Raw genomic sequence first — 27,104 nt, forward strand, 5'->3', positions numbered from 1 at the left:
TTGCGGCAATATGTGATCGCCACAAATAAGTAATAAGTTTATTGAACAAAAAATATTTTCAGCCGATTTTTACTCGCCATAAAAGGTTTTTCACAAAACTAAATAAAAAAAAGCACAAAAACAAAATACATAAATTACTTGAACTCCCCAACTCAAACATGAAAAAGGACATTATGATCAAACAACACATGTAGTACCTCTTCAACTAAGAAAGAATGAAAATCGAATAAAATGTCACAGCCAAATGAAACCCACCAGCAGCAATTTAACAACAACAGCAACAATTTAACAAAAAAAGTAACAACAACAAGAAATCCACCAGTGTATAGAAAATTTCACAGCCAAATGAAATGAAGAGGTAGTCGAACATATCAAGTGTATAGAAATCCAACCAGGCCGGACAAATCCCTCAACCTACATTCAGATTTCAAGTAAAACAATCAGATTTCAAGTAAAATAGCCTACATGGCCACCTAATCTAGAAGGACAGTGTTTCAACCCAAACATCCTATCAATATTGATAGTTGTGAATGGAAAAGTTAAAAGGTCCGTCCTAAAAATGATAGTTATTTTTAGCAACGGAAGATAAGGAGTTACGCGAGCAACTACTTATCGATGCATAACTGGTTATATGGCCTAGAAACTTAAGGCCAAAACTACATCGACTGAGGAACTCCCATACACTTTTTTATTAAATAAGAAACCAAGTTGTATATAGTCTAGATAATGGCAATGCAAAAGCTAACTCCCGATATCCAAGCTGTCCATCATGCTAGAAAAACATGGGAAGCCATCCTTCACCCCACTCAAATGTATTAGAAACTGTTTTCCATGTAGGGGGTCCATGCTATTTCACTGCATAAAGATAAACATATTGAACTAATTGTAATGTAAACCATACAACCACATGGAGTATTAAAAGTAACCCTTTAGGTAATTCTTCATCTTTTCATTCTCGACCTTTTTCCCTGGGCCTTTGAAGGTGTTAGCTAATAGGAATTTACCTATCACTCTTTAAAATTACAGGTTGAAATGTATGACATAAGATAACATGCTTTTTCAAATGAGAACAATCTGCATAAGTAGCCTAAATACAATTAAATACCCATCATGTTCATATCATCAAACCAAAGTGTCACCATAATAAAGGTTGACAAACAAAGTTTTTTTAATCAGTTAAAAAAAAATCCCTAGTCCAATATTTTAAATTCAGTCAACTATCCACATTTACCAAATTAATTGTTATTATGTGGTCCTGGAGTCAAAAAAAGAATACCTAATGCCCAAAATTCTTAGAAAAAAATCAATTATGTTCCACTTGTATCCATAGAAGTAGCAAAACTACGAGCATCTCACTTACAAGCCAATAAAGTTGAGATAGTACCCATTATATTCCAACCAGTCTACTTATCAGAAAACAAATTCCAACCAGTCAAATCTAGCTTTGAGGAATTCTTGAACATCCTATCAATTTCTATCTCAACTTGAAATTGGGGTTTAATCAATTTAGCCATCAAGTGTGGCCATACGTGATATTTTATCTTGGAATAAGTGACTTCTATTATTCCCAATAAACATTGCTCATCCTTCCATTAAAATTAATCTTTCTTTTAGCAAGCCCGGACATTGCAAAGTACAATCTCGATCATTTAAGATGTTATCAACAACTAAAAAATCAGTGGCATACGTACAACATCAACAACTAAAAAACTCTACAAAACACAGATCAAACAAACATAAAATCAGAGATCCATAAACGCATAAACACATAAAATGAGTAATGCTAGAAATGGGAGATGAAACCAAAAGAGAAAAATAAAAACCCTTTAATTTATTTTCTTACCCTTGTAAGACGTACGGTGGCTCTCGGCAGCTACAATACAATACCATCTAAGGAGAGAAGCCGTGCGGAAGTGGTGAAGCTGGAGAAGCTGTACGAAGGTTGCGTGAACAGTGGGGACTATTTTTTACACGGTGCCGGAGTAATGGAGCCACAAACTTCCGGAGTAATGTAGCCACACGGAGTGGGGAGAGGGTGAGGGGCGAAAGGACACGAGCTGGCTGGGGGAGTGGAATGGATGAGAGAACATGGGGAAAGCAGGGGACGAGAGAACGAGAGAATGCGGGGGAAGCAGGGGAGCAAAACGCGCGCGGGGAGGGGGGGGGGAGGAAATTGAAAACAAAACGTGAGTTATGTTAAAACCACGTTGGATGGAGTGGGGAGGTTGCGTGAACAGTGGCGATTGAGTAGAATTACTCATTCAAATAACTTGAATGTTGTTTTGTCGAGTCTAAATAACCTAAACTCACTCGAAATTGTCTTATTTATCGCCTAAATTAAATTACTAACAATTTTTGTCCAGGATAAAAACAACTGTTCTTAAAAAATATCTTTCCAATTTCAAAATTAGTTAAATTCAGAGGTCATATTTGAAATAAAAAGTTAGGCCAGGGACCTATATTTAAATTTTCAAGAAGATAAAAAGGATATTCGCCACTAGCGAGTACAGTTATACCATTTTCTGGTGCTCCGACGAAATTGGATGAAAAAGTGAAAGCACGTGAGCATTCCACGACCTGGATGTCTTACCTTGAGCCATAGTGACCAAACTACCCTTACCAATGGGCAAAACAACCTAATGTTCACACTCCATTCCGTGTCCAGAATAGTCAAAACGCATTACAGTCGGATGCCACTTTCCTTTTCGCCTGGGGCCTTTTTTTTTTTTGTAGGGTTTCACTTGCATATGCGTTAGCCGCCACAGAAACCTCTGGATTCTGTTTTCTCTGACCTTTCAGGCGATCGCGAAATCGGAAAGAGGGAGAGAGAGGGATGGAAGGTTTCAAGGAATCTATTGTTTTCCTCACCTCCACTTTTGAGCCCTTCCTGGAATTCATATAATACAAGAGGTTGAATTCTGAGGTTTTCACCGTTTCAGCTCTGCGTTCGAGGTACGGGCGTTTAGGGTTCAATTTATCGGGTTTCCTATTTTTTTGTTCTTGTTAAATCGTTTTTAATTTGTTTTCCTGGGATTATTGTAAGGAGTTGTATATATGTGCTCCTTTATTGGATTTGTGCGCTGGATTTCAACGATACTATCTTGGTTTTCTGAGATACGATCATATTTCATGCAGATAAATCACTTGAATAGGAAGTAGGAACATTTTATTTCACCGGAGGTTTATATCCTTATAAGGAATGATTATCTATCCTAACTGTAACGTCTATATTATTGTAATATCTATGCGTATTTAGTTTCGTTTCCTTATCCAGGGTGGTTTCCCTTTCCAGGTTTCTGAATCACTGTTGACTTATTGAGGAAAGGAGTTATATTATTATCAAGTACTTTATAAACGTAGATGTATTGGGAGTTATGAGATTTTCTCTTGTATATAGAGGTACAAATAGTGCTCTCTGCAATAGACGGGTTAAAGTGCAAGTCTTTTGTTTAAGAGGGTAAAATGCCATCTGCTTATTTCTCAAGACTGAGAGCTGCAATCGGGAGGTCAATTGTAGGGCAAGAAAGTGGGCTCCCGGATGCGATTGATGTGGTAATTGGGCAAGGGAAGTCATTGTTTGGCAGTTCTGGCTTGTTCCATTCTTTATCATCATCAACGCCAGATCTGCACGTGTTATTAAGACCTGGAACTGTATTTGCTGCAAGACCGGAGTTAGTTAGCCGAAAAAGGAATATCTCTGTCGTTGGAGCACTTTCCCGTACACTATCTATTCCATCAGTTTCTGGTCCTTCCTTTCAGATCTGTGCCTATCATATTGATTGCGTGCTTAGTGAACCTACAATTGGTAGCAGATTGCAGAACAAACCCATGGCTGCGTGTGGTTCCCGAGCTGTATTTAGTGATTGTTCCTTGGATAATTTAACTTCAAGGCACAAGCACCTTTCATTATCAACAAATAGTACCAGTATCTCTTGTAGCAACAGAAGTTTTGAGAGTTGCAGCAAAGCTAGCATGAGTTTGAAAAATTGTGACAAACCCAACAGTAATGCAATTTATGGATATTTCATGTATAACGCTGCAAAGAGGTTGTGCAATATTCACCCGTACATAGAATCAGGACCAAGAGACTTTCATAGCACATCAACCACATGTTTCTCTGCTGGGACTGCCCCTGATGTATCCTTTGATAATTCTACTCGTGAGGAGCAGCTTGGAAATTCTACAGACTCATCTGAACAGTATGTTGTCTGACAGTTTCAGCTATTCTCTTATTTAGTTATGTGCAAAACCTTTATTCTATACTTTATTGATGATATTATTTTCTGGATGTTTGAAGTATTTGTCATCTGAAATGTATGTACAGACATGTAGAGACTGAACCTAATGTTGCCTGCATACATTATGGTCACAATATTACCCTCTGGGTTGTTTTCTCCCCACAGCCTTACTTTGTTTTGTTTAGTGCTAGTTTGGAATGAAGTTATTGTGGAGGCTAGGTTTTACCCTTATATTACAGCTCATCACATTTCTATTAGTTTCACCATTTTCATTGCTCGGATGCGAGCCCTAGATTCCCTGTACTGTTGACGTACAAATTACTGTTTCAGTTTCATCATTCTAGTTGTAATATTAAGCGTTATTTTTTCCCATAGGTATCAGGTATAACTCAAAGGGTCCATTTCATTTTTCCCCTCCATCTGCACCCAAAAAGGTAGTTTTTAGTGTTATCCAAAAGTCACTCCCTTTTGTGTGAAGGCCCGGTTCACAAGCTACTTTCGAATGGTTTAACAGAATAACTTTTATTATTTCACGTATTACTTCTGCTTTTGGTACTACTTTTTATTAGTTGTTTTATTTTTTATACTGAAATTTACTAAAGGATGCCCCACTGTTGTTTTGTTACTCGTATAAAAACTTGTAAGCTTATGCTTTTACCCATTTATAAAAGATTGTTATTTGAACCTTACTTCTGTAACTAATTTTTTTTATATTAGTATTTCTGTAATTACGAGACTTTAACCGATACAAAAATAGTGTAATACTGCTTGTGGTACTGCACAGTGTGAAATAGTAAGTTTGTGGCCATCCCTGCTAGTATAGGAGCTTTTTAGCTAGCTTAGAACTTCTTAAGATATTATGGCTTTTTTTTGCTGCTATAGTGTTAGAACATTTTGAATATATTCCTGAATCCAGAGTGCGAAAAACATGTGCAAGCTTGTGGTGAAAATATCATGTTATGGTTTTATTAATATAACATAGTTAGGCAATGAAATGAAGTATTAGAATTTACATTCTATGTTGCTTGGCTTTGACTGCAGGAAAAATTCGGCAAGCAAAGCACTGAAACTACTTTCAGGATCATGCTGTCTGCCTCATCCTGATAAAGAAGAAACTGGAGGGGAGGATGCACACTTTATTTTTGATGAACAAGCCATAGGAGTGGCAGATGGTGTTGGTGGCTGGGCAGATCTTGGTGTTGATGCTGGAGAGTATTCGCGGGAGCTCATGTCTAATTCAGTATCTGCTATTAAAGAGGAGCCCAAGGGTTCAATTGATCCTGCTAGGGTCTTGGAAAAAGCTCACTCAAGTACAAAAGCCAAAGGTTCCTCAACTGCGTGCATCATAGCACTCACAGAAGCGGTATGCTTCTTCCATTGTGGAAATACCTTTATGCCTGCCTCTAGTTTCAGGCCATTTACCTTAAAAAAAAGTATTATTGACTTCATTATTTTAAGAAAATTTGCAATTGTAGCCTTGCTTGTTCCAGATATTTGAAGTGCCATTCTTTAGTCTGCAGATCAGTTTATACTCCCTCAGATGAAGTGTCTTTTATCCCTTTTGAATTTTGTAGCTGATTCATTTCTCAATGCATGACCATGATTATCATAATTCACAAAATAATTACAAGATTTTTTCATGATTATCTTAGTTCATGAAAAAATTGCAAGGTTTGTTCTGATTGTTGTTTCTAAATAGAAAAAAAAGAAAGACGGAGTGACAATAGATTTTACTTCACAGCATGTGCACTCTTGAGTGCTGGCATTGGTAGAATTGACTTAAGGTAGCTCAGTGGAATTGGCTCAAGTTTCTGTATTTTGATATCTCTGGAGAGCCAGCTTCACTCTGAGAGTGAGATAAATGGGTTTACTAACCTGCTTACTATTTGTTGTACACTGCACTAGACTGAAGCTAAATTGTGATTTCTGTGTATGGATACTTGTGGACTCTAGACTCATTCTTGTTTCAATGGGATTTCTAGTACCAAATTATGTTAAAGGCCAAAACATACATGCCCCTAGACTGAACTTGACTCGTGAAATAGTTTATTCTTTAACTATGGTGGCTAACTACATCCAGCAGCAATCGGTTGCAAAATGACCCAAACCTTTCAACTTATAGCCTTGAGAGAAGTTACTTCTAATCCTAGTTTAGTTTAAACTGAAGAAGGTTTGAGTAATTACATCATCTCCCTTGGTTAATAAGAGGGTACTGGTCTTATCTCTTGGTACTCAGGGATGCAAATGAATTATCTAGTTCTGTCAAGGCTTTTTACTGCTGGACTCTATATGTTTAATCTCTGTTCTCGTAACATCTTTGTAACGAGATTTTCGGGAGTATTCTGTTTTCACGACTTGCAGGCAATATAAATTAATTGCTCAGTTTGTCATTCCAGGGCATTCATGCAATTAATTTAGGGGACAGTGGCTTTATGGTGATCCGAGATGGGTCTACTATCTTTCGATCTCCTGTGCAGCAGCATGATTTTAATTTCACCTATCAACTGGAAAGTGGGATTAATGGTGATTTACCTAGCTCTGGTCAGGTTTGTGCCTCTCTCACTCATTCTTCTCTTTTTGTAAATTCCTTTTGTGGTGGGACCTAATTGATTTCTGAAACTGATCATACTGTTCCTACAATCTATTTTCTAGGAATGGATGGTCCTCCATATATTTTCTGGGAGGGCTAAACCTTTCCCATGAGAATTTGTTACATTATCACTTAAGTGATGCGTTATTGCTTGGGATTCATATCTTACTTTATGTTATTATTCCGTAATTTTCCTGAATAAGTTGAATATCTTTATTACTATTGTTTAGATATGATCCTGGTCGATGCACTTTATTACTTTTAATTTGTTTATCTTCTCCTTTTTAATCCCCATCTAATTATCTCGGAATTATTTTATTAATGAGTTGCAGAAGTAACTCATGTTTGTAGGCATTTAAAATACCATCTGTTCACTTATATATTAAACTCTGTTCAATTAGTAGACTTGGTTCTAGAGCTCTATTACAAAAAAAGAGGCGATAAACAAAGAATAAATTTGAATTCATCAATTTGTTTGTGTATCAGCAATAACAAAAGGTGAAACCCCAGTACATAAAAATGAATTCATCAATTTGTAATCATAGTAATGCGATTATGAAATATGTTAATGAGATAAGTGGGCTATGTGATTCAGGTTTTTACATTTCCTGTTGCTCCGGGGGATGCTATAGTTGCAGGCACAGATGGGCTATTTGATAACTTGTACAACAATGAGATTACTGCAGTGGTGGTTCATGCCGTGAGAGCTGGCTTTGGGCCTCAGGTGACAGCTCAGAAGATAGCGGCATTGGCACGTCAACGAGCACAGGATAAAAACCGGCAGACACCTTTTTCCACTGCTGCTCAGGATGCTGGATTTCGCTATTATGGTGGTAAGCTTGATGATATCACTGTTGTTGTTTCGTATATCACGAATTCTAGCAATGTATGAGATTCTCTCTCTCTCTCTCTCTCTCTCTCTCTCTCTTGTATATACCCTATTTCATTTTAATTGATCTTCAAGTCAGGGTTTTTGTAGAATCAAACTCTATTGCGGTTATACAGGTGTATGCCCTCACCATTAATGTGAAAACAAAATGGTATTTCTTGGTTTGAATTGAAAGCTTCCCTACATACTCTTGCGATCACCTCTTCCCTAACTATGCTTTTACTTTATTTATGTAAAGAGAGAAAAATTCTACTTGTAGGGTTCCCCCACAGCACACCGCACACCGAATGAGTAGCAGTGTGGCAGGGATGGCTCCCAGACCGGGTTTCTTTTTGACAATGTTACACAACCTCTCCAACTTCCAAACATCACATTTTTTTAAATTTTGAATATTTTTTTGAATTTATTCTTAAACTAATTCAATTATTTTATTCATTATTCATATATTAAATATTTGATAAAAGAAAAAAATAATAAAAATTAGAAAAAATGTAGTGCGTGGAGGTTGTATGAATAGTAGGAGAGGTTGTGTAGATTTTTTCTTTCTTTTTTGATAATGAAATACATTTATTTTTGATAATGATTTATTTTTTGGTAAGGAGGAAAATAAATCGTTTGCAGAAAATGGTGATTACGAGGATTCGGAAGATGATAAACCATTGAGGGCCAGACTGAACGAGAACTCCAACTATAACCACATAGGGCTTAGCAAACCTGTTTTTACAACATCACCGCCATCTGTGTCAAAGATTACTTTCAAAACACGTTTTTGAAGATTTGGATGATAGAAGTTCCATTGTCTTCCAAGTTCCCATTGAAATCCAATGTGGGTACTTCCAGCAGTGAACCATATGATTCCGGTGATAAGATACCTTGAGGGATAACCAACAGAAATCTCCCGTGCCAACGGGTAAGAGTCCTCTAGATAAGACCCATTCCTCAACAATCTTCAGTTAAAAAGACGAAGCTCTCAAATACACAAACGTCAGTCAAAGCAGAACAAAAGACCGATGATGATGACCATATTCCAATTGCCAAAAGAAGAAAGTCATCCACATCACTTAATAAATCTTCTTCCGCTGAACAAACGGGTTCAACATCATTCAAGAAAACAATTCGAAATGCATTTGGGGCTTTTGAAACGAGCTTGTTTAGGTTAGAAAAAGATTAAAAAAATAAAAAAAACAAGTTGCAGGTGTGCGGTGTAAGACCTCTGCATAGAAGACCTCAAAGAGAAAAGCTGTCCATCATGTTGATTTTGTTTTACCCAAGCACACTTGCTAACTTCATATACTTTAAGTGAGCGTTCATTTAAAGAAGAGTAGCATTGCTCGAATGACCACCGCGCAAGCTTTGGTTTGATGCTTGGATTGTTTATAACATCCATAACAAAAGTTCTCGACGTTGCATATTTCTTGCCTGTGGCATGTTTAACCCTTCTAAATGAGGACTGTCATTGATTTAAAAAAAGATTTTCTTAGATTGAAGTTGGATTCTTTATTAATTAAAAGGTTACAACTTACAAATGCTGGAGTAGTAATCCTACTAAATAAAAGCTTATATGAGCACTATACTATGTTGAGGCTGCAAGCTTACAAATAAAATTGGGGCATGAACACTGTACTACTAAATCAGATTTGTAGCAAACTATTCATGCATGCATGCGATTATTGAGATTAGTTATTTTATGTCTCCTCATTCTTTGTTTTATCTTGTTTGAGGCTGAAATTTCCAAAGTGATTGATGCACGCCAACTGTTTGCCTGTTCTCCACAAACACTTTGTTTCTAAATGTTTAGCTTGCCCTCTTGCGACGAACCATCAGCTTCCGTATGTATCACATGGGCCCAGTTCTACTCATCCCTTAGAGATAGTTAGTGCTGATTTATGGGGCCTATCCCCTATAATTTCAAATAATGGCTATTGATATTATGTCTTTTTATAGATCATTTTACTCGTTACATATGATTCTTCCATTTAAAATTAAAATCGGATGTTCAACACATTTTCACTACTTTCCTACCATTTATTGAATGTCTTTTCAATGCAAAATTGCTTACCCCTCAAACTGATGGTGGGGCTAAATTCAAGCCCATTACCTCATAGTATACTAAACTTGACATTAATAATCACTTCTCGGGTCCATATGCCCATCAACAAAACGGGCTAGTAGAACATAAGCATTAACATATTGTCAAAACTAGGCTTGCTTTACTAGCCCATTCCTCTCTCCCTCTCTCCTTCTGGGTTGAAGCTTTTGAAACATCTATTTATCTAAATAATTTACTTCCCTAAAAAATCTTAAATAACAAATCACCACATTTTAAGGTTTATAATAGAGATTCAGACTACACTTTTTTGAAAGTCTTTGGGTGTCATGTTGGCCCAACCTTCGTCCCTATAATAAGCACAAATTAAATTACCAGTCCATTTCTTGTGTGTTTTTGGGTTACGGTCCAATCCATAAGGGGTACAGATGTCTTGAGCCCATTTTCTAACATGTCTATATTTCTTGGGACGTTCTCTTTGATGAGACGTTGTTTCCCTATTCCATTGTCAAGCCCACTAACACTCCCACGGTCTAGGCCCTCACTCACTCTTCTCTTCTCTTTTTAGTTCATCTATTCTTGGCCCAGGCCTAGGCCCACGATCTACTTTGTTCTCTCCTTTTACAACACCGAGCCCCAATTCATCCTCAGATAACCTCCCCCTCGATGTCTCCCTTTGCCTCCTTTAAAAACCCTACCTCTCCCTCCTCAGATAACACTACATCTCTAGCCATCACCACGTCTTTCCCTGACATAGATTTTACAATACTTGTCCATGACTCAACCTGACATAACTTTTGTTGTAAACAAAGTATGTTAGTTTATGCACTGTCCTAAAGAACCTCACTGGTCTGCTGTTAAAAGGATCATTCGGTACCTCAGGTCCACACTCAATCATGGACTATTTTTTAAATCATCATCCAAGCTCACTCTTCGAGCCTATACAGATGCTGATTGGGTAGGTTGTCCCGATGATACACAAGCTACTGGTGGGTTCTATGTATTCCTTGGTCAGCACCTCATTTCTTGGAGTTCTAAGAAACAAAAGATGGTTGCACGATCCAGCACTGAAGTAGAGTACAAGTCCCTTGCCTCTACACAAGTGAGAGATACCTTTGATACATTAAGCGAAATTTCTAAGAACTTACATTGTTTCAGGTTGTAAAAGTTAGCAACTTTTTTTTTATTGACTTTCTTGAAAGTCAATATTAACTCTCATTTTATTTTTTATTTTTATTTTTGTAAAAACTTACAAAAATGATTAGATAAAAACTTTGAAAGATGATCTACAACTATTTCGGGGTTGTCTAAGAGCCACCCCATGGGTAGCGGGCGGATCGGGGCTTCCTTGTGGTGGCAGCCACCACGAGGTGGCTGTTAGGTTATTTTTAATAAAAATATTTCTTACACCCTCCATAAAAAATCATATAAACAAATCTTACATCCTTACATATTCTCAAATATGAGTCCTATAGAAGTAGACCTTTTAAAAATGTTGTCTCAAAAAATCTTCACAACTATTTACAAATATCTATTTATGAAAACACATAACATCCAAACTCATAAAGCAACAAACGGCGTTTGAGGAAATAAAAAAGAAACATGTACACAAGCATTTCCAAATTGAGCCACGAACATACGTTACCGCATGCGTGCTCAAGAGGCTGCAAGTTTCAAGCAGTAATCCTCCTAAACAGGATTTGTGCACCATGTTGAGGTTGCAGGCTCATGAATATCATCGGCGCATGAACATAAGTTGGCGACATGATGAAAGAATACTGTTGGACAATCATAGCAAGTGCCACCTTTGTCTCAACCAGGGCTAGATTCTGACCTGCACAGATTCTGGGTCCCAACCCAAAAGGGAAATACGATGCTAAATGCTTTCGAGACTCAGAAAAATTCAATGGATCGAATTTATGTGCATCTTTTCCCCATAACTCAGTATCATGATGGACAACAGTCATGAACAAACTGAGTTGTGTTCCTATTGGAATGTCGAGTTTCCCTAACTTAACTCTTTTGGTTGTTTGTCGCTGTAGCATTGTAGCCACAGGGTAGAGACGAAGTGCCTCGTTCAGTATCATACTCACCTGTTGAAAAAACAACAAGAAATCTACACTATTTCATGGTTGAGCATAGCTTGCCATCCATTTAAAGCTAAATATCTATTCGAGTGATTAAAATATGCATAATCATGGAACAAGTCAGAATAAGGCCTATAATGTCTAGCTTACAAGTATGTCATTGTTAGCACAACTATTATATATTGGTACATAATAAAAGTGTTATGAATATATGTTCATCAACTTTAAAATGCTTAACATATTTGAGGAGATAATAGATCATCAAACACAAATTATGGACATATTTCCATAATTTGAGATAGAATGGAAAGAAATGGGTTAAAGGGACTTGAAAAAAGAACTTTTTGGGATACTTGTGATGACTCATTTATCAATAAAATGAAAGCTCATTGATGCAACAAAAATAAGAAGGAAAGTGAGGAATATTTGAACTCACTATCTTAAGATCGTTTAAATTCTCAGCTGTTGGATGTTGATTATCTCCAAAAACCTTGAAAACTTCTTCCCGTGCCTTGCTTTGCCATTCTTGATGTGATGCTAGAAGGACGAGTGCCCAAGTCAAAAGATTAGCACTTGTTTCCTTTCCTGCAAAGTAGAAATTCTTACATTCATCTATGATTTCTGTCGCCTCTAATTTCTCTTCTTTACCATTGTGAATATTCTTGTGAGAAGACAACAAGAGACCAAGTAAATTTTCTGAACTTTCTCTCCCCTTTCTTTTGTTGTTCTCTATCAGCGTCTGAATGGATTCTCGTGATTCCTTCTCAAGCCTCCACCCATCTCTATTACTCTTAGTGGGCAAAAACCTACAAATGTACGTATATATCATTCACTCACAAGTATTTATGTTTTTCATCGTAATTTTCATCATCCTTATAAGTCATACAGCCATCTGATATATCAAATTTTAAGTAGTTTTATACTTAAATTGTAGACTTATTAGGCCACTTAAAATATGTCGTATCAATTAGGCTGCATTTGGATGTTAAGCTAAGCTCTTTATAAATAGTAGTGAGTTGAGTATATGGAGTGAATTATGTGGGGCTTATATAAAATGAGTTTAGATGTGTTTGGAAGTTAAGATGAATTTAATACTATTTATGAAAAATTGAAAAAAGTTGTGGGACCTACGTAGAAATATGTGTTGAGTTGAAAAAGGTTGTGAGTTCCACGTGTAAGGAGATTTTGAGTTGATATGAGTTTAGTAATTTGAAAGTTGGATATTTGGATGTTAGACTCAGTTTAAAATTAGACTGAACTGAGTTGATATCGGCTGAATCTTGCAACCAAATGGGACCTTAGTGTGATCGGAGATAACAAAGATCCAGGATAAAGAACCTTATTGTTCTTTGTTTATAGCAAGGCAAATAAAAGCTAGAGGATTTGGGTACAAGTACTCCGGTTCTAAGGTAAGCCCATGATGAGAATAATAAATATGTACTTAATCACCTGAAACCAGGAAGGTAGACGCTTCTGAAAGCTGGGGAGACAATGCGTAGTTGCTGCTCTTGTAACATGAAGATCCTCTTCCCCTCCTCAAAGCTACTTCCAAATGCAGTTCTAGATATTATGTCTGCTGAAAGGTTATGAAATTCTTTATGCACTTCCATCTCGAATTCGTCTCTTCCTCCTCTCTCTTCTTCCCACTTTTGGAGCATCTGTCTAGTACTAGCCACAATCTCTGGCACCCAACCCTGCCATTAAATGAATATGCAAAGCATAAATGATTATTATAATATTTAATGAATTATAGTTTACTAAAAAAGATCTAAACGATCGAATACGAAGTATACTGGTATTGGCATTGAAAAATTACCTTAACTCTCTCCATCTTAAAAGCTTGGTTTGCGATTCTTCTGTGAAGGCTCCATCTCTCACCGTTCAATGCAAGTAATCCTTGTCCATAGAACATCTTAATCGGAGGGGTAAAGTCAATCTTCTCAAATGATCCACTGGTGTTCATGAGGACCTCCTTTATCATGTCAGGATCGGTGATAGCCAGCCTGGGCTTAGCCCCGAACCAATACAGAAACGTCCTCCCATACACGGCCGACCACTCGGAATGGTACGGAGTCAGCCGGTGATGGACGTCATGGTCGTCCCAAGACATGGCCTTCGACTGAGCTTCGGCAAGCATCCGGCGAATCTCCGGCATGTTTCCGACAACTGGACGGTACGGAGGGCCTCGTATGCCTTGCATGCGGAAATGGTCTTGGATTCTCCACGGCAACCATAAAACTGAGTGCAGGAGTTTCAAGAGGAGGAAGAAGATCGTCATCACGATCAGGAGCAGAAGCAGGTTCATTTTTTTGGGAGCTTGATCAGAGAGAGAGAGAGGGATGAGTGTTTTTCTTGAACAAGAATGGTAGTGCTCAAACAGTTCGGTGATGATAAGATCATTAAACAAAGCGCAAAGCGCAAAGCGCAAATCGTAATGATTATTTATTAATAATGCAGACCGGATTATGGGGAAGGAAATTGACGCAAGACCGTTGAATATGGGGTGCATGACCATCCAATAATGGCCGATTAGTTAATGGGCTTTTTTATGCATTAGGTGTGGGATATATATAAAATGAATTAGGTTTTTTTAGGCATGCATTAGGTGTGGGATATAGAATAAATCAGGGTCTAATTCATTAGAAGCGTATTGGCACGATAAATACTTCATATATAATCACTTTTACGTATTTTTTATATACTTTACAAATGTAATTAGCTGCATCATTTTATTTTAATATAAAATAACTTCTTTAACCTATCAAATTAGTGGAGTGCACAAAGAGTGCGCAAAAATGACTATAAGTAACAAAACTCACTGCGAGAATTAAAAGGAAGATATAAGATTATAAGAAATAGATAAAATTAAAAGAGATTAACTGATATACAAAAAGGTAAAAGCAATAGGACCTCCAAAAAAGGAAAGAGACCTCTATAAAAGAAGACGATCTCTATGAATCTCCATATTTCTCTACATAAATGAAAGAATGACCCACTCTTCTCAATTTCACCATCTTCAGATTTCTACACTGATGACATCTTCTTCAGCTTCTCTTCAACCCTCAACCCTATTTTTCCCATTATATTCAGATTTGTGCGAGGCCATCAGAAATTGTACAATCACCAAACATAGTGGATTGTGCCCTTAAACCATCCGTGGATGTATGTTTTTATGCCGAACCACATAAATCTATGACTCTCTTTTATTTACATTTTATATGCTTTATTTATATTTATTTCATAGATGAGCATCCAAACACTGTATCAATGTCCAAGCCATTATTGTGGGTCATTCGACCATATTGTTGGGGACCGGCCCCGCGGGTAAATTGCATAAACATTAGGGAATTATGACTTACCTAGCTTCATCTATGTTGGAACTCCAAATATAGAGGATCGATGCTGGAACTTCAACCGAGCCCGTGGCCATGAACATGCACTAGACAAAATTGTCTTTCTGTGATGGTTTTTATTTTTTGATGAACATAAAACCGTCACAAATGATCGTATTTTGTAATGATTTTTCAATGCGTCACTAAAAATTTATTTATTTCTAAATAACATTTGAATGTATAAAATTTACATTCAACCAATACTTCTGTAACGTTAACACATTTCAAATATAAAAAGTAATATATTCGAATGTATTAATTTAGCATTGTTTTGAGTAATACTACATGCAGTGATGGAGTGCGCAAGTGCCGTGCAATCATTTTGAAAAAAATTGAGATTCACTATTAAAAAATTATTATTTTTTCATGTGGGTCTCGTATTTATTCATTTTTTTCAAAGTGATTGCATGGCTCTTGCGCACTCACGATTGCAACTATCATTTTTCTTATAGTATAGAGCAAAATATATAAGGGTACTAGATCCTTTTAAAGGAGTGTGCGGCTCAATATGTTGCTTTTGAAGTCATGAAATTCTGAGGCAAAGCTATGGACCTTATTGTTTAGGCTGTCTAAACGACTGCCAAATGAGAATATTTTATCTTCTAATCATGATATTTGGAGAGCCCCTATATCTGCATCAATATATGCAATAAACCCTGACATCATATCACCAACCCAAGCAGGCCGCGCCTTCCTTGTGGGCACCAATTGGAGCCTCCATGGTAGCCCAAGCTTAGGTATCAATAACAGGGTCAATCTTGATCGATGGTCCAAGTTGATCTTAGCATGCACACGCCTTGCCTTGTCCATTATGCGCCTATGTAATGTCATGTCGATTGATCGGGCTAATCTGCTCGACCAACCACTCTTTAGCTTGGAGTCCATGCACTCCCCGTTCTAGTAGAATTGACTAATAAGTATCCAAAATGATAGATTGTCAATAACACTCCACTCATAGTAGGAGGGTTGTGTCTTTTAAACTCTCCAAAAGAGTAACCCTCTTTCAAATTTTCATGTCTCTTAGTACTCTGTGCAATTCTTTTGTTTCAACAGACATTTCTTCCTCTAAATTACATTCCAGGGCCAAATTTCAACAATAGACTTCTTTTGCCTTGGCGGCATATTTAACCTATTTTTATCACCAAAATTGGTTATATAAATAAAAGCACAATAATATGTCCAACAGACAATATTATACCAAAACTTATTAAAAAACAATAAACCTCAAATCAACTTAGACTACAATCAACAAAACTACCACTATCAATTGACATCCAAACCAAATTATAATGAGGATCAAGTCCTAATTCTACGATATCTTTAACCTATGCTCCAACTGTAATCACCATCCTTTCCTGAGTATCTATAGAGTCATAGACCTAAGCTCTGATACCACATTTGTAATGCCCCAAACACAAAAGCATAAATGGACATAGTTCCGCCCATATTTTCAAAACTTTCTCCCTGTTTACAAATATATATAAAAAACACAACCTCCAAATTATTCACAACTATAATATATTGATCATAAAAAACCTATTCACAAGTTTGGCTAGAGCCATTAAATTCTAAATAATTACAATATAGATACTCCAACAAAATAGTAAAATAACTAAAATATGACCATAAGAAAACTCTCGGTACAACCAAAACCATCTTCAAGCAACAAAATTATCAAGTCCCAAAACTTCTAACCTCAACTAACTAACCCTAGTCCACTTTGGAATTTTTGGCTCAAAAGTTATTACTTCAAAGGAATGAACTTTCTACAACTTTGAAAAATATGTGAAATGAAGTGGTGAGCTACCACGTGCTCTGTAAGTAGCAATTTAATGGGGGTGTAAGAATTGAAAATTTTTTTTGACTATAAGAGAGTGAATAAATTCTCAATAAAATAATGTGAGCGGTACACTTTTATCTTAACCAACATATTTATCCAAATATCATATTCAAGGCCACATGATAATAGGGAAATTACCAATATGCTACAAAGATATCATGCCACAAAGACATTTTGTCGCAAGGGCATCAATATACCACAAAGATATCATGCCACGAAAACATCACGCTGCGAGGGACGTCAAACATGTCACAAAGACATTCATATCATAGGCTCAAGAATAAATAGCATGCTTGCATTTAACTTTCAAATTTAATAAGCCACATATCATTTTTCAAACATTCCAACCATTATAAAATTTGCACAAATTCCACAAACAAAGCCAAAATAGCATAAGAATGTGCACAAACCCAAAGTTTACACAAGTTTGAAATATAATAGCCAACTACACCATTCCAAATAAAACCAACAGTCCTTTTATTAAAAATCCATTAGAGAGCCACTTACCTCGATTTTTACTAAAATAGTCACGAAATTCCTTCGCCAATGGTTACTCGAAACCTATTTCAAGGCCATTATAATCCGTTAGCTTCTACTCTAAAAGTGGTGTCACTTAACTCAACAATTTCACACAATCCTTAATAACTTGAATTTAGATTGTTCTAAAAGATTATCTTCCAAAATTGATAGACTCCAAATTCCTAGGTTGCAAATATGCTATCGGACATCATGTACACCAACCTTTATCCCCTTATTATTTCAACATAAATAACTTCTACAATTGACCGTATAACAGTGACATAAGCCTGGATTAATTCTAGTTAATACCCACTACTAACACTTGAATATTAAATTCATTTTTAATACACCCTAAGAACGTAATCAACTAAGTATATTCTTAACAATTCACAACACCAAATCTTAACAAATCTCATATTCGAAATTCATTACAAATACTACTTATGAGGGATGAGAATTTACTTAATATTATCGTTGATGGTGATGAAACAACAAGGAGCAGTGACTGTGGGTAGAGGTTAGAGAGAGAGAGAGAGAGAGAGAGAGAGTGAAGGAGGGGTTGTACAAGAGAGAGCAAATAAGGGGGGGTTTTGTCGTGAGAGAGAGAATTAGAGGGGGAAGTTACAGGAAAAGGGGGGGGGGAAGAAAAAGAAAGAAAAATTAAGGGAGGGGGTTGGGGTATTATAGTCCAATTCGCTAGAGGAAAATGAAGATCCAACACCTTTTTTTGAAATGGTTTCGTTTTGACCAATGGTAACAATAGTTCAAACAACTACATCCTAAATGATAGTATTGTTTAGTTGACTAGGAAGCAAATCGACCAAAAAGACAATGCCATTTTTGCCAAATTTGAATTTCAAATTGTTGTAGTGAACGTAGGTGTTTCACCAAAGGCCCAACATGATGTCGTTCCAAAGACTTTAGAAGCCGCTCGGAAGAAGCAGGACAATGTCGTTTTGAATGCTCCGAATGACATCATTTCATTTGGATTGAAGTGAGAAAAGATGGCCCATAAATGTGTTCTAATTTTGGCCCTCGAGCCGACCAAGAATCTCACACTCAACCACTCAATTTCACCCTTATCTCACACTAGGAGAAATTTGCTCTAAAAAATACTAAGAGAATGCTTGAGGAAGTTGTGTGAGGAAGTAAGGGGTGAAGTGAGGTACTTATAGGACTTAATGGAGGGGTGAGAGGCAAGGAGGGGCATTGGTTTGGTTTGAAAGGTGAGTCTTGTGAGTGGTGGAGGTGGACGATGGAGTATTGAGTGTAAAGATTCAATCGTGTCATGGCTTGGTTAGATGAATAGTGGCCCGAGGCTTCATAATTAAACCATGGTCAAGTGCTAGAAGGTGTCCGTCCATAGAGCTGCATTGGTTCAAAATTTTGAAAAAAAAAAAAAAAAAAATCACAAGGAAGCAAGCCGTGGCCAATGGTTTTGGTTCCTTCAAAACTATCCAGATTTTTTTATCCTCTTTTGTCTTATCCTCTTGGTCTGATTTGAGGGCGTAATTACCACCATTAAGTGGGTTTTCCAGGTGGGTAAAGAGGTGGAATTGGTTGCCAATTGGTTAAGCTTGATCAGAAAATGAAGGAAGTGTTTGGGTGTGCATGGGTTTCGGTCAACATGATCTTCATCACCATCCTATTTGCCAATCGGTTTTGATACTTGAAGGAGATTGGCCAAGCATAAAATTGAGGGATTTGAAGTAATTCCTTAGGGTGAAATGGGCAGAGGTGGTGGCATGTGGAGGTGGGTAATTTAAGTGCAGAAAATCCTTGAAGAAGCAAGGGTATACAGTTTTGGACATAGCTTCATTTCCTAGGTGAATAGTTGTGATTTTGGCTTAGCTTATGGAATTATTTTTTGCCAGATCTTAGGTCTAAATTTTGGGGATATCATGAAGTTTGCATGGTGCATAAATCTTCTTGAAAAACTTGTGTAGGAGGCGTGGTTGTGGTAGCTTGTTGAAGGGTTGCATTGTTTTGAACCAAGGGTACCGATTGGTGGGTAGTGGTGGCATTGACTTGTCTATGACTCAAGTGACATAAGTTGGGTTAATTCTAACCTTCAAGGGTTATCTAAGAGTGATGCAAAACAAGTGCAAAAGATAAAAATTTCAGATCTAAAATTATGAAGAAAAGAGTTTCAAGAAAACTATGCAAGTAAGATGAAAACCGATGGTATGCTGTATGTGGGTCCCATTCGGAAGGGTGAAACGAAATACAAGGCTTGAGTTTCAAGTGTTGGGCTTTTATGGGGCGAATTGAACAAGTCATTGTTGTGGGCCTAGATGTGAACCTTTTTATGGGCCTTATGTACAAATTTATTGGACCTTTCCCTGGCCTCAATAGTCTACTAGGTTGGGTGCCAACTTTGGGTCTTTCTACGATTGGGCCAATAGCCTTGCATCTTACTAAGTTTGGCTCAACAACCTTATGTTTACTAGGTTGGGCCTGATATCTGTCTAATAAGTTAGGCTATAGTCTTGTGTCCAACAAGTTGGGCTTAAGTCTTGATGTTTATTCTTAACCCATCTCATCTTAGTAAACTAGGACCATTATTAAGCAATCTCTTGGCCTTTTTTCAAATCCATGTATTATTTAACCAAACCACTTAGCCCATCAATGTGGCAAGCCTCCAATATCCATGTGTCATTCTCCCATTGACATCTTGGCACCTTTCCTAAAAATTAATAAAGAACTAAAAATCTACTAAAAATTCTAACTAAACCCAAAGTATAAGCTCTTTTGCCAACTTAAGCTCCAAAAAGTTTCTTTTTTCTAGGTATCCCAACTTCTACTTAGGGTCATGGCTAATAGGGTCAAGGCCTAAAGTCTTTTTAAGTGGGGTTTTATAGCCTAACTCGGTTTTTTGAACCGATTTGGACCAACTGTTATGAGTCATTTCGAGCTCAATTTGGTTTGTCCAAAAGTCGTTATGCTCTTGGTTTTGTGCCAAATTTCTATAGGGCACCTATTGCTAGAAAATAGCCTAAAATTCCTTGAAAGATGATAAACTTCAAGGAGAGTTCGTGGCAACACCATGGTACTACTTCCATTATTCTCCTTATTTGAAGAGCAATTGGAGAATTTCTAGGTAACCACCTTGGATTAAATCCAAGGGTTATTATTATTAATTTTATAATTATTTAATTTTTTCACAGTCTAATCTATTGTAATCTATAATTGCAATAGAACACACATGATTTTTGTATTTTTGTTGACAATTGTAATGTTTGTTATTTATGGCACCGAAGAAACATATTGATCCCTTAGAGATTGAAAAATTAAATAGAAGGAATTTCCAAACCTAAATAGGCATATAACTTTTCTTCTAACCCATGAAATGACCTTATATACATTAACAATACCAAAGCCGTCTGAAAATATTGAAAATGGCCAAAGTGGAAGTGGAAGCGGCAAAAGAACTAGGGACGAATGAGAAGAACAAAATGCTTGGGCAATAGCCTTGATTTTACATTGCATGAATGATGACGTTATTCCTTTTTTCAAAGACTATGAGACTGCCAAGGAAATCATGCATGTAGTTGAAAGTAAGTACGGATTAAGGTCAAATACTTATATACAATTACTATTAGATAAGTATAGTAGGACTTGCATGAAGGGGGATGAAAGTGGGGACAATCATGTGTTGCAAATGGAATTGATTCGCAAAAGAATTATAAGATGTTGGTCATCCTTTTATTGATAAAATGCAAATTACAATCTTACTTAATAGTCTTCCTTCATCTTGGAGTACATTGTTACATCTTTAATAAATAGTGGAAATGAAATGACAATGATTTCAGTTTCAATACTTTTAGTACTTGAAGAACAAAGGATAAGAGGAGGAACAAAATAATGAATCGTCTAGTTTAATGATGGCTCAAGACACACGTTCTCCGCAGAATAAGATAAAGCAAAAATAGTTCAAGAAAAAAAAATGGTTGAAAAATAGGAAGAGTAAACCATTTACTGGAAATTGTTTTAAATATGGAAAGAGTGGGTAATACAAATCACAATGTCCTAACGAAGGAAGAACAAAAGAAATTGTGATGATAGTTTCAGAAGTAATGCTCATGGAACCAACGTCAAATTCATGGTTAGTTAACTTTGCAGCAACAAGACAAATTTGTAGGAATAAAGAATCGTTTGTCAAACTTGAAGAAAAACAAATAAGTGAGCACATAGTGTATATGGACAATTATTCATATTGCAATGTCTTGGGGTAAAGTACATGCAAAGTTTATGTAAAATGGGTTAGTTATTTTGTTTACTGATGTATTGTATGTACTTAGTATTCTTAGATATTTAGTATCTGTGCTTGTACTAGATCAAAAAAGCTACACAATTGAGTTTAAGTCTGGAACAATTATTATTTGTAAGGGTAATGTATTAGTGAAAGGAGTGATGACCACAATATGTATGTAATGAATATTGATATTAATAATAAAATATCTATTTCTGATTATTTGAATGTGTCTGAAAATTGTACATATTTATGGCATTTAGAATTAGGTCATATATAATAAAATGTTTAGAATGTATAAAAGGGGATTAATACCACAAATAAATTTGGATGATTTTGATATATGTGAACCATGTCTCTAAGGAAAACTGAGTAGTAAATCACTTTCTAAAAGTTGGAAATCCATAGATTTACTTGAAATAATACGTTTTGATGTTTATGCACCTATTAAATAAAAATCCCATAGGGGAATTAAGTACTTTATTACTTTCACTGATTACTATTTAAGATATGGGCATATTTACTTACCAAAACACGAATCTGAGGCAATTACGAAATTTAAAAAATCTATAGTAAAAGTAGAAACCCAATTAGGTAGGCACATTAAAAGTTTGAATAGTGATAGAGCAGTAAAATTCGAAGTTTTGGATAATTTCTATAAATTAAATGGTATAAGACATATTTATACTATACCATATAAGTCTCAACAAAATGACATTGCAAAAAGGCAAAATAGAACTTGATTAGATATGATAAGATCAATAAAGGTATATGTTGATCAACCAACGCAGTTTTCGGGGGGAAGTATTATCGACTACGGCATACATATTAAATATAGTTGAAACCAAAACAAAACCTCTTAAGCAAACTCTTGGTTACATACGTGCTCGGAGCGGAGTTGGGCATCGCTTGTTACGAAGTCACACTCGGAGCGGAGTTGGGCATCGCTTGTTACGAAGTCACACACACGATTGTTACCCGTGGTGTGAGGAAGGGAGTCAGAGTGTGCGGATGGTCCCTAGGGGAGACCATGGTGCACATTGTAATAAATGAATGTTATCTGTATATAAATATGATTTTTGGCACGAGTGGCTATAATTGAAGCACTTTTTGATAAAGAATACAAAAAAGGTATTTTTGGATAATCTCTTATGATTGTTGTGCGCATTTGTTTGTATGCTTCCATGTTTGATATTCTTGGTTGTTAATCTATGGATTTGCTTGCTGAAATTACAAGATCTCATTGTGGTGTTCCCACCTGCGGTTCCGTTTCATGGAACTCTAGATTTTGATGCAGAGGACGGTTATGAGCTTGGAGGATCGGTTCGGTCTGAGGAGTGAAGATTTGGGTACATTTCCCCTTACGTAGCGTTATTTGGTGTCTCCTTTTTAATTATTCGGATGACTGTATAAAATTTTATGTTAGGGATTGGGAGACTGGTGGCTTACGGATTATTTTGTGGAGTTGTAATTTGAATTTCTAGTACTGTTAATTGACTGCCCTTTTTATTTTATTTTATTTTTTTCACTACAAATTCATTATACGCATTTTTGAGCATGCAAGCACACTATATTTTCATGCTTCGCGAGGGGTGTTTGACCTAAACGGCTAACATCTTGACTTCACGACTCCTGCCTGAACGCAAGTGGGGGCAGAGGGTGCCACAAAAACCCTTTTTATTAAGGCCTTTGGGTAGTAGTTGTTGAGATGTTAGCTTTATGTCCCTTCCACCTTTCCCCTTTACGTGCTTGGCTTTACTTTCCTTGCTATAGTCCTTGTCTTGTCTTGGCTTGCCTTTCCCTCTTCCCTCTTCGTCTTGATGATTGTCACCCAATTGGTTGGGCCTAGCATGCACATTTTATCCCTAGCACTTACATTAGGAAGTTTTCATATCGATATAGTTTAATATAATCCATAAGATTGTAAAACTCTTTTTTATTGTAAAATAAAATAAATTTAACTAATTACATTAAATAACAATGTGTAGACTTTTTTATGTACCATTTGTATGCAAACTTAATACATTTCTTTCAAAGACCCGATTATATGTAGAACTTTAGAAGGACTTCCTTAATTTAGATCTGGGTCAAATATTGCCAGACTCGGGTTCGAACGGAATTAGTTTAGAAGCTCTTATAGTACAAGCCTGACCACTTAAGTAAAAAGAGCAATGTGGTGGAGAATGTTGTGGTTAATGCCAATGATTGGCCTTGATTGAACTTTGGCATAGTTGCCAGATATTTGTTGAGTCAGCAATGATTAGACAGTAGCCGGGGCCTTGAACTCCTTGCAAACTTCAAAAGGAAGACTAGGAAAATCACTAAAAGAAGGAGATGAAAATTCGGGCCGAACTCAGAGAGACAGAGAGAGAGAGAGAGAGAGAGAGAGAGAGAGAGAGAGTAGGGATTAATTTCTGTAGAGGTACTCCAAGAATGGAGGAGTTGCTTTGATGAAGGAGCTGAAAAATATATTGCAAACCATGTATGATTTTGTTCATCACAGCCAATGACATCATCCACTCTCGTCTACATGACAGAACTAGTTAATCCTAGCATGATTCAGGACTCAACAACACCATGTGTAACACCTTGGTTCTAGATAGGTTGGAGAGTTACTACTTGTCACTCAAAATCATGTCTCAATCATATAGTCATAAACTGAAAAGTTTTCAACGACACATACAACTCGCTGTTTCAAATCAACTACTCTAAAATGAATAATCTAAAACACCACAAATACTCAAAATAAACCTCGACCTTCCAAAATACCCAATCGACAAAGCAAAACAGAACTATTGAATAAAATACTCAGATAACCAAAGTACCTTCTTTGTACTTATCCCACATGCTCACGTAGCCTTATATATGATTTATAGTCTTGATCCCCTACTGTACCATCAAAATTATTTGAAAAATGTTATGGAGATAAATAGTGAGTTATTAACAACTCAGTAAGCAGATAACATATACTAGTATGCAAACATAAGCCTTTTTAGAGAGTTTGGTTTGCAGAAGCAAAACATTTCATTTTCATATGCAGAGCTCAAAAATGAGTTATCAGAAAATCAGAGCGACTTTTCATACTTAAAAACCAACTGTTCATATTCAAAGATCATTTTCATATTCAGAGACCATTTTCATATTCAAAAACTTTTTGACATAACATTATTGAATATCTTCATCTTATCATATCATATCATATCGTGTCATATCATATCATATACTATGTTTAACCCCTGTGGTAGGGTTGTGCTATCTCCAGTGGCCAAACCAGATATTATCATTTTGTGAAACTTTTTCTGATCCATTCTCGAAGTCCCGAGTGTGCACATATGAAAGAACACATAAAAGATCATTTTGTTTCCAAAGTGGGCGCACTCATATCATATTATATCATATCATGTTGGTACCAACCATATCACGTGAACCAGTATCATCATATCAGAACCATATTTAGAATCAGAATAAAAACATATAAGTATGCCACAGGTTTTTCATATCCATATCATATCAAACCACATGCCGAACACATTCATATCATCTTCAGATGATCAATAACAGATCCAAAACATTTCATATCACATGTATTAAAATCTCAATTTTCATATTTGCTCTTTTGCACATTTCAAAAACATGTCAAATATTGCTGATGTTTACACTATTCATGTCAAAAACATTTTTCTCTTTCATATAGATTTTCATGAGTGAATGCAAAACACATATACTGAGGTTGTTTTCACATTTTCTTTTAAAAACATATCATGCACATTTTACAAAATAACCTCAGTTCATTTTCTTTTTTATGCAAGTCTAGCATAGGAACGCCGCTTACCTGAACTTTTTAGCTTTTCTAAATCTTTCAACAATAGTGCCGAATGAATACCAATTGTCACGTATACAGAATACTAAATGTTACTAAACTTCTAAAAGGACTGTTAAAACGCTCTATCTATTTAAATTCATATTACGGAAATAGTTTTGATAGCTATCTAGTTATCAGAAATCTAATAAATATATTATCATTTAAAATAATCTTAACTTATTATAATAATATAATTTTATTAAATATGGCCAAACAACTTAAATTCATTTAAAAAATTAACTTAATCATATTTAAAACTCATATCTCTATAAAATATTATTAAAACAATAATTTAATATTGCCAACATATAATCTAGTAGGAAAACATAAATTTTTTAAGCAATAGTAATTTATAAAATATTCTTAATAATACTTATATTAAAAATCATGTAAACTGCTAATCATATCTATATTAAACCAATATCAAAGATTTATTCTATATAATAGGCTTAAAGTGTTTTAATATAAAATATTGAACACTTACTATTTACAACTTATTAAAATATTTATATCAAATTCAAATAATGTAAAAAGTAGAAAACTCATTTAGTAAGATATACTCAAATCGATTTTAAAGCATTTAGATAAAATAAAATCTTATTATTAATTTACTATGGAAATAGTTATAACAATTATTACAATATAACTAAAATTTTAGATCTTTAAATACTATCTACATAAATTATAATTTCACGCTAAACATGACTTACAAGAAACATCTCAAATAAATCAAACTCAATATCAAAATAAACATCAAATGGCAAGAAAACATATTGATGAATAAACTAGATGTAGTAATATAAATATACTTAAAACAATTTCTTTATTATGCTTTACAAATGCTATACGACAAAGTATTAAAAGTGGCTTATTTATACCATTCAACAAATCTGTAGGTTGGAGCCAAAAACCATAAATGAAAATACTTCCTTATGAAAAGGCAAACGGAATACTGGAGAAAGACAAAACCGTGCGATAAAGTCTAGGCTCACCAGGAGGAATGGCCAGGGACGATAGAAGCGGTGGCTGGCTAGGTCGACAGTGTACGGTGCAGCTAAAGAGCACAAAGAGAGAAAGAGAGAGAGAGAGAGAGAGAGAGAGAGAGCTATGAGAGGAAGACGCGGTGAAAGCGATAGAGGCTTATCGTGAGGGGTGGAGGTCGTGCACGGCGGTGCAACCATGGATAGGAGAGCTGAGCACGGTGTCTGTGGTGGTCAAAAGATCGAACCGTGTCCAGAGCCCTTATCTATCTACAGCGAACGGTCGTGCGAGGGGACTCTTGGACCAACGACTGGTGGTTCGAGATAGGGCTCATGGTGACTGGGTGATTAGGATGCGGTGGTTGGGTTGGATCGAAAGTGGGTGGCGTTCAGTGCACTCGGCGGCTG

The 27,104-nt window shown here is 36.1% G+C and overlaps 2 protein-coding genes across 2 annotated transcripts; one reads left to right on the forward strand and one right to left on the reverse strand.

Moving 5' to 3' along the window:
• The first annotated feature begins 2,705 nt into the window (after window positions 1-2,705).
• LOC108995560 (probable protein phosphatase 2C 55) lies at window positions 2,706-7,906 on the forward strand. Its single transcript, XM_018971143.2, has 5 exons — window positions 2,706-2,952; window positions 3,293-4,199; window positions 5,280-5,601; window positions 6,635-6,784; window positions 7,424-7,906. Exons 2-5 carry the CDS (start codon window positions 3,463-3,465, stop codon window positions 7,718-7,720), a joined length of 1,506 nt encoding a protein of 501 aa, XP_018826688.1. The 5' UTR covers window positions 2,706-2,952; window positions 3,293-3,462; the 3' UTR covers window positions 7,721-7,906.
• A 3,286-nt stretch (window positions 7,907-11,192) lies between these two features.
• Window positions 11,193-14,219, reverse strand: LOC108995556 (cytochrome P450 734A1-like). The gene is made up of 4 exons (XM_018971139.2): window positions 13,668-14,219; window positions 13,301-13,545; window positions 12,288-12,657; window positions 11,193-11,857 (listed from the first exon to the last, which is right to left on the reverse strand). Exons 1-4 carry the CDS (start codon window positions 14,154-14,156, stop codon window positions 11,438-11,440), a joined length of 1,524 nt encoding a protein of 507 aa, XP_018826684.2. The 5' UTR covers window positions 14,157-14,219; the 3' UTR covers window positions 11,193-11,437.
• Between the last annotated feature and the right edge of the window lie 12,885 nt (window positions 14,220-27,104).

This window comes from Juglans regia, chromosome 6 (genome assembly GCF_001411555.2).
Source record: "Juglans regia cultivar Chandler chromosome 6, Walnut 2.0, whole genome shotgun sequence".
NCBI classification, from domain to species: domain Eukaryota; kingdom Viridiplantae; phylum Streptophyta; class Magnoliopsida; order Fagales; family Juglandaceae; genus Juglans; species Juglans regia.

What these genes read in the sequence shown, in the direction of transcription:
- LOC108995556 (XM_018971139.2), bottom strand. Translation starts at nt 14,156, where the DNA reads ATGAACCTGCTTCTGCTCCTGATCGTGATGACGATCTTCTTCCTCCTC. An exon ending in TTAAGATGGAGAGAGTTAAG is followed by an intron (nt 13,546 to 13,667) that starts GTAATTTTTCAA and finishes ATTTAATGGCAG; the next exon opens with GGTTGGGTGCCAGAGATTGT. An exon ending in ATTTAAACGATCTTAAGATA is followed by an intron (nt 11,858 to 12,287) that starts GTGAGTTCAAAT and finishes TTTTTTCAACAG; the next exon opens with GTGAGTATGATACTGAACGA.
- LOC108995560 (XM_018971143.2), top strand. Translation starts at nt 3,463, where the DNA reads ATGCCATCTGCTTATTTCTCAAGACTGAGAGCTGCAATCGGGAGGTCA. An exon ending in TCTACAGACTCATCTGAACA is followed by an intron (nt 4,200 to 5,279) that starts GTATGTTGTCTG and finishes CTTTGACTGCAG; the next exon opens with GAAAAATTCGGCAAGCAAAG. An exon ending in TCATAGCACTCACAGAAGCG is followed by an intron (nt 5,602 to 6,634) that starts GTATGCTTCTTC and finishes TTGTCATTCCAG; the next exon opens with GGCATTCATGCAATTAATTT.